The following is an 8,568-nucleotide window of genomic DNA, read 5'->3' as shown; positions in this document are numbered from 1 at the left end:
AAAGAGAAAGAACGAAGGACAAGGATAAATGCTCCATTCGCTAATGACCCCGGTGCCTCTTTAGGGACGGCTCCTTGACTTAGGCTACCGGTCGAAGACCTCTCCATCTCATCGTGAGATGCCGAGAAATCAAGTACCTGACAGCGGACTCCACCTTCTGGCTCCCGATGCATCCTGGTCGCGTTCAGAGACTCGATACTGCGAGTGACTCGTCACCTACGCGAGCGTTCGAGGTTTTGAAAGACTCGCTAAAGCGCGTTTGATCTAGATATTCGTTAAAGTAATAGTGCACGCTTGAATAAAACGCGATGAGGAAGCAATCAAATGTAATAAAATGTAAGATGGGATACATATAAGCGAAAATCCACCAAAGGATTGGTGGAAGACCAATGTTTTTATCGCGAGAAGTATGAAAATTATTGAGATGTGTCCGATTTAGATAATAATTAAGATAATGAATTTTGAGATGAAATGCAATAATCATCGTATTAACGAGGACAGAAATGGAAGTGAAAAGAAACAAATCATATACATAGATTTGCAGTAGGAGCAACTCTGCGAATCCTGGGATGCAAACTTGAACAAATTCACTGATGAAAAATGGAAATTTAATAATTTTTTGAACGACCGACAGATGCGTCTAGAGTTTCACAATCGATCGCGTATTCGTCTTCCTTTTTATAGCCAGTCTATTTTTTAAAGTGTATCGAAAATTTGGAGAACGGTCGTTGCGCGAATTAATATTGTCACCTAAAACATTTAACATATGGATATATTTGCATCTCCCCGTCGCTCGTAAAAAGTATTTGCTTCATTTTACCACTTTACTACAGTGACACAGGTGTCGAAAAAACACCTGTCCCTAGCTACATACGGGCCCGACGTTTCGCACACGTTTTTGAGATTAAGCGTTATCCGGCAAAATAATCATAATCCTTCATTCAATACATCTGATTAGAACAATATTCAGTTGATTTTAATTTTGAACATAAATATCAGATAAAGTTTAATTACTTTATTTACCGATGTACAGAGGAAAATAACTAAATCTAGCATTTTTTATTAAAAATCAATATCTTAATAATGGATTAAATTCGTAAAAATCAGCTCCAAAATCAAAAAAATTTTCAAAGTTTTTAATCAAAAATTATATACTTATAAACTCGTTATTTTTTAATTATTACCCATATAATAATCAGAAATAATTATTATATGTATTATCACAATGAAAAAGATATAAAATGTTAATAAAAAAAATAATCTCACGCATTATATCATATATATATATATATATATAAATTATTATTTTTTTTATAGAAATCTCATGGCAGATTTCGTTTTATTCAAGGGAAAGCGAACGCGAAAATCAGCTCCGTAATTTTGTTGGCGAGGAAAGGATTCGAAATAAAAGGTGGACAGGCAGAGGAGGAAGAAACGTCCGTTTTCGCGTGCGGAGGGTCCGAACGAGCGTAAAAATAGCCCTGGGACACGTCAATAATTAATTAGTGGAATTTATCGATACGACGGCGTCGTTATCTTGTCCGATACGCGTACGAAGCGATTTCGTGGCCGAGCCGCGAGATAAGCCGTCGTCAATTCATTCGGGTCTGCCTCGTTCGCGTGGAAATTACGACTTCCTCGTGATCCTTGACATCTAACATTTTCTGAGAGAGACGAGGGGAATCTGCTTACACCGAACATCGCCCAGGGTATTAAAGTCGGTCGAATGAGCAGGTGACTCGTTGAGCCGATATTTGGTATGTTTTAAGTTCGAACTTTCGACACGACGTACCACTTTGTTTGCATTCCCGGTGTTAATCTCACATGATATATAGATAATAATACTTAAATATAACTTTTGTCTTAAATTTTTTATAGGGTTACAGTACAACTTTTCGACAAATATATCATAAATATATAAAATATTTTAATTCTTAATTTTAATAAAATTACTTTTTTTACTCTCTTCGAATTCAAACTATAACTTAAAAATGTCTATCATATTATATTTCTTTTGCAATGTTTGGTTAATAATGTAAAATGTATAATTATTAATTCATGAATAAATTCCTGCATTTACATTATCGTCAATATTCGTAAAAGCATGATTAAATAAGATGTGAGGTATTATTTACATTACCATGTATTATAAAAAAAAAAAGATTTTGCGAATAATTTTCAATTATTATCTATAACATATTTCTATAACGTATTCCCCTAATTATGTTATTGCAAGACATCGCATATAACGCGATGCCATATGGATTAAACAAATAATCGAGTAAATTATGGCATTGCTCACGCCACTTTCCAGAAACTTCTTCTCGCCATGGTTTAATTACAAAAATGGTTATCGCGATTTCTCGAAGACGGGGAGTACCAGCACCTCGTAGTTTGCCACCTCGCCATCGCTTTAATCGGAATTGACCTGTTTTTAACGAAGCCGCACTTTGCGCGAGCGAGCGAGCAGATTGATCCTGCGGTGCGCCGGGACACGATTTCGACCGTGTCCTCGGGTCCCGCATCGGGTCTCGAAACCCGACATCAGGCCTTGACGTCTTAAGCGGGGTGGGGCGGTCATCGAACGAGATAACGAAATTAGCCCGGCCGCTAATTTATTTCCTAATTCCCGCGCGAGCGGAGGTGTGAAACAGTCGTTTCGGGCCATGGTATCGACGATAACGGGTCTGGATAAGGAATAAAAAGAGGAGAGGATTCCTTCTCGTACGTGGTCGGTCGACGACGGGCGCGAGATAGAAAGAAAGAGAGAGAGAGGGAGGAATGCACGCCCACGTTCACGACGTGTTTTCCTATACACGTACGTGTGCGGTGGTCAACCACGTGAGAACGCGCTAGCACGCACACGCGGAATGCACCGTTGTGCATACTTCGCGTAACGGGCAGTTATGGCAATCCGCAGATCTTCTCCTCTCAGCGGTACTAACTCCACCTCCGAGATTCATCTGCCGCGGTAGTCCACGAATTCCCTCGCTCTCCGATGAATCTCGAACGAGAGAGCGCGTTACGAGCCGTTTAAAATTCCACGTTAATCGAGTTCATTGTTTAATCGGCAATTAATGAGGTAGTTGACAAGACGCGCGGTGAGAAAAGCGATCGTGTGTTTATTACCTTAATCGCCATGAAATATCGCGCGTTTCACGTCGTCGCGTTATCATTTCGGTCATTAGAGACATTGCGAAACTTAATATCACGGTTTTAGCGATTCTTTATCCTCTCTCTCTTACTTTTTGTCTTTCCTTATCTATCGCGTTTTCCTTTTAGCATGGATGAGATAGTGATAAAAAAATGCTCTCCTAAGAGCATCGATATATTTGCAGCTTCTTGCCCGGTTAAACAAATTTAAGTGAGGAGGAGTACCTTGTAAAATTAAATTTTTTAGGAAATATATCAATAAATAAAGAATGCATTACAAGAAGATTATTACATTTTCACATTTTGTATCAGTTTAACTTTCGCTCTTTAAAAAAACGTCGGATTTGTCTCGATAATTAATAATAAAATGTAAAAATATATTTACTCTTTAGTAATACTTTTCTAATATGTCAAAATCTGTATATAACAGTTATAACAATTATTATCTCATAATATCATAATCACATGACAATGAATTTAATAACTTCTTAAACTTTCTCACGAAAGATTCAACAAGTTTGTAAAACAATTCAGACGCGATCGATTCTATCTACGATCATTGACCGTCATTCAATGACGTGCTACTTTGAACAGCAACCCGCAACATGACGAATTGCATTTTTCCGCGCGCGCGTCTTTGAAACAGCCGTTAAAATTCCTGAACGCGTTAACTAACGACATTCCCGATTATTCTGTTCACCGGTCCTCGAATGCGAGTTTATATGGCTGCCAGGTTATACAGACTTATACCTACTTACCACCAGAGTCCATGGGTCTGACACGGAAACTCGCTCGTAAATTCCCACCGAACAAATTTCCAGCATGTGTCGTGGCAATCTTAAGGTCAGTGGTTCTCACATATGAAGAATCGAAAAGGCAAAGAGCTCTTTAAATCTGTAACAATTAATAAAGTAGCCAATTTTTAAAAAATGCGTTAAAAATTTGAAAGTAAGAAAGTTTCAAATAATTTTGATGCATAGTGTTAATTTAAGAAAGAACATTTAGGATATTTTATAAATGATATGTATATATTTCAACACATATCCTGTAAATTATTAATTTAATTATTTAAAATTAAATTAATTATAAATATATATTATATACTATATATAATACAAAATATATATTTAAACTATAAAATATAAAATAAATCAACAAAGATAAGTTCTGTAATTTTGAGGCACAAAGAAATATTTTAATATTTATAATTAATAAATTTGATTCGTAAAAAACATGGAATTTTTTTAAGTAGAAATGAAAACAAATTAGAAATATACACGAAACTTTCTTGATTATAATATTTGCTCTATTGTATTTAAATAAAAAGCTAATAGGTAAGACATTCTAGAGTAACATTACAGAGTCACAGAAAGTTCGTTTCAATTGAGAGCTGTTTGCGCGTATTGAGTACTATATAAATGCGCTCCATTAGCATCACGGTCAGAGTAATTCCCGGCGCAAAGGATTAAAGCATAGTGGCATGCTAAAATTAAATAATGAGTGTCCGCGTCGCGATGACGATCACTGGGGACTTGGGAGCGGCCGGCAATCAGAATCTCGCGCATATACACGCCGGTCACACATTTAAACAAAAACACACATCGCGACAGTACCGAAGCACTACTATCTCAATCCGTACGCAAATGAGCCCCACTGAGAAGACAGGACGAAAGTGATGTGCGTATATGGTGGCAAATGTGTGTGTTTCGTCTGTGTATACACATATACATATACACACTCGCGTGTAAACGCGAAGACGAAACGCACGCGCGCACACACACAACACAATCTCTGTTGACCGTCTAGGAGGAGAAGGTGCCGGAGGACGGAAGGGAGGACGAATCAGAGCCACTCAAAGGAATAACTAGTGATCATTAAGAGTAATAATCTCTCTCCTCAACCGTTTCGATTGTTTCAAGGGTGTCACACGGATCGTCCGTGACGCGCTACGCGTTATTTAACGATCTTCCTTATTATATTATATTATATATCTTCGTTCTCTCTCTCGCGCGCGCGCGGCGAAGAAATGACAGTGACCTTGGAAGAAAGAAGACTAAAGAGATCATATCAGTCCCGTTTCATTTCCGATTGGATTATGCTAAAATTCAACGGCACAAATAATGAAAAGTATTAATGCTTTCACTTTTTCATTCCAAAATAGATATTTCTAAAATTCCATAATCTTTTATATACATACGCATATAAAATTTATGTAGAAACAAATTTATATTTGCTCGATAACTTTTAATCGACAAAAGCTAGAAGGGGGAATATTCTGTTTAAATATTGAAAAATTTTTGTATGCAAAGATATGTAGTAATGCAATAATAAATAACAGCAAAATTCGCCATTATCTTAAATAATATAGATAATATTATTATATGATATGGAAATATTTATACCCAGTAAATCTCGCAAATTAAATAAAAAATCTTACGGTCATTCACACGGATTAAATTAAACTTGAACGATGGATCGTATTTTTTGTCTCTCACTCAAAAGCTACGATATTCTAATTCCACAATAATGCCTGTCGTCCACCACACGTTTGGCGCACGTTTATTTGCGCGCTCGACCATCATTATTCAGCCGATTATATCAAACAAGAAGAGCGGGCTGCCTCCGATACCGACGAGCGAGAGCCCGTGGGGCCCCGGTAATGAATTTGCCACATTCCCGCGAACGCTATGGGGCCGTAAAGGGGAGCACAGAAGAGCGACCAGAACTATACAACATGGCCAATGTTGTTGCGTTAATCCCCCATTTATCCGTAACACTTTTCTCCCTTCTTTATTGCACGGCTGTGCCTTCTCGTTCCGAGAAAGGCCTTTTCGATGGCGGAACATAAAAACGCGGATTATTTGCTTGTCCAATCGAGGTAAACCATAATCCACGCGAGTGCAAAATACGCGAGAGAAAAAACGGGAGAACCGAGAGAAACAGAGAGAGAGAGAGAGAGAAAGAGAGGAGTGTTGGTCAAACAGTGGATCACTGTACGTGTGTGTCAAGGGTTTTCATTAGACAATAAAGAGGGAACGGAACCAGGCACTTCGGGATTCTGCCGTTTAATAACTATTAAAGACGAACCGGAGAAACGAAAGAGAGAAAGAGAGAGAAAGCTCTCTCGCGTCTCCCCCCCCCCCTTCCCCTCTGTCCCTCTCCCTCTTCTCCGTCTTCCTCGCGCCTCCCTACCAGCTCTGATAATTACAGCCGTGCGCTCATCGAATGAGCAGGGGTATCATTAACACTTCCTGCCTCGTAACGACTCCTCATCTGATACATGATACGCGGCGATATAGCCGTGTGCGTCACTGCGTAAACCTGTCAACCCGCCTAATCAACGTCGGAACGTAAGTGCGCTTCAGCATCCTTCCTCGCGATCGTGCATAGATTGCGATCATAGATACGATTAAACCTCGGCCAAATTAGTTCGGAAGGTGACGCGTTTTACGCTTTCTTTTTCAATACGACTTTACGTCTTTAGAGACGGGAAAGAAAAAAAAGATGATAGTAATTCCGTTCCGCTTCCTGCTTCCCGCGGCGTGCATGATCCTAAAATTGAAATTAATCGCTCAACGAGGCATCAAGATACGCGGACTTCGGATCATCGAGACGGCCGCGGGAATTATCTCGTCAATGCGCATCGGCCCGCGGACGAGCTAATAAGTACTAATTTACCTGTCTCGCTCGGGCAAAAACAGGTTCCGCATAAATTCTTCCCCGGTTGCATCGGGGATCCTATTATGACAACTAAGTTGGCACAAATCAATTACGCACGAATGTGCCATCTAGCCCCGCTATCTTTACTTTACAAAAATCAGATAATTATATATTTATATATATATATATTTTTTTTTTAATCTTGAGTTACACGAATGTGTTTGCAATAATTTCATAAGTAGATTTCAAAAGAGTTTCATATAATATCTTTCAGATGTTTATATGTAAGGCAATTTAAATGCAACTGACATTTATTCTTCTCGATTGCAAATTGCTTTTGCGTTATGAAAGCTGAGAGAATCTGAGATTGATGTGATAGTTGATATGTGTAATAATAAAATACGAGCCTGTACTCCGAAAGCGGTGTAAGTCCAGTTTCAAGATAAATAAGTGCAGCGTAAGATGATTTTAGAACGAAACTTGCGCGAAACTGGACCGACACAGTAGTCAGAGATTAAAACGACTCGACACTTTTGTAATGAATTTTCTTACGAGAAACGATTTCACGATTTGCTTTCAGTAGCGGCTGCGGGCTTGAGCGGTGGCCTACTCGGGGGTGGTCTAATGTCGCTGCACGTGGAGGGCGGCACGCAAGTGCAGGTACCGCGGGCTTTGATGCAGGCGTTCCTGCAACAGGATCCAAATCACCCGGGCTTGGAGACGGTACGTCTGCCGTGCGTTCCTGACGAGACGAACGTCGTGCCGCAGCACTGCCGCGAGGCGGAGATCGAGCTGTGCCTGGTGTGCCGCCGTTGCGGCCGAGCTTATCCGCAAGAGTCGACGTTGTTGGCGCACCAGCGTTCTTGCTACCTGGGCAATCAGCAACGTCGGGGCGCCCTACGTCTCGTGCAGATGCGCTATGCCTGCTCGCTTTGCGAACCCGGCGTCCCGACGCGCACTTATGCTACCGTAAACGATTGGCGTCGCCATGCCGAGACGCTCCAACATCGTACGCGTCTCGAGGCCGCTCAGCAACAACAACAACAGCAGCAACAACACCAGCGGCAACAGTTCGACAGCGGTGCGCAGTCCGGTGAAGAAACGAATCCGCTCACCGACGAAATGGAGGACGTCGTCAATCAGATCACCCTGTTGGCGGCTCGCGCGGCTGCTGAAAGCACGACTACTGGTCAACCGCAGGTCGGCGAGAGAGTCGGCGGTCAGGACAACAACAACGGACCTGACGCCAAACGGCAAAAGCTGGTCCAGGAGGTCACCGCCCTCGCCGGGGCACATTAAGCGCCGCCGGATTGAAAACCCAGGAGTTGGTCTATCTCTTATCTCCTCCAGAAACAGGAGAGATGTGCGCGATGGCATCAAGGATTAGTGGAAGGGGACGCAAGAGGCAGACACATCGAAGAAAGACGGAAGAGAGATGAGCACCGATGGACGTCGCTCGGGGAAGGTCCGATTCGAGGACGTCGCAGTGGACGAACCAATGTTCCTAACCGGCGATGAACGGGCGGCACGGGTGTGTACATCTTGGTGAAGCACTCCGTCGCGTCGGGGGCATCTGCCCCGTGGCGGTAAGAGGGGGGTAGGCGGGGGAGGCATTACTATTCTCTTGCGCGGACGGTGGACTAGTCGCGATCACTGGAGCGCGCGACGACCCTCTCGTAATTTTCTTGCTCGTGTATCGCACCGTCACCGCGCATCTTACCCTCCACTGCCTCCCTGCCCCCTGGCCCCCGCCAC

The 8,568-nt window shown here is 41.7% G+C and overlaps 1 protein-coding gene across 4 annotated transcripts in view; it reads left to right on the top strand.

The window, feature by feature from the left end:
• LOC115237112 (zinc finger homeobox protein 4) overlaps positions 1-8,440 on the top strand; it is a 457,729-nt gene extending 449,289 nt beyond the window's left edge. For all 4 annotated transcript variants that reach the window (XM_029809964.1, XM_029809966.1, XM_029809965.1 and 1 more), the window contains one exon: positions 7,394-8,440. In XM_029809964.1, the coding sequence (XP_029665824.1) occupies positions 7,394-8,112 (719 nt within the window). In that variant the 3' untranslated portion in view covers positions 8,113-8,440. The remainder of the gene's footprint in view (positions 1-7,393) is intronic.
• The last annotated feature ends 128 nt before the right edge of the window (positions 8,441-8,568 follow it).

This window comes from Formica exsecta, unplaced genomic scaffold, assembly GCF_003651465.1.
Source record: "Formica exsecta isolate Colony F162 unplaced genomic scaffold, ASM365146v1 scaffold272, whole genome shotgun sequence".
Classification (NCBI taxonomy): Eukaryota; Metazoa; Arthropoda; class Insecta; order Hymenoptera; family Formicidae; genus Formica; species Formica exsecta.
Note: the sequence above shows the minus strand (reverse complement) of the source record. Positions and strands in the feature narration are given on the sequence as shown.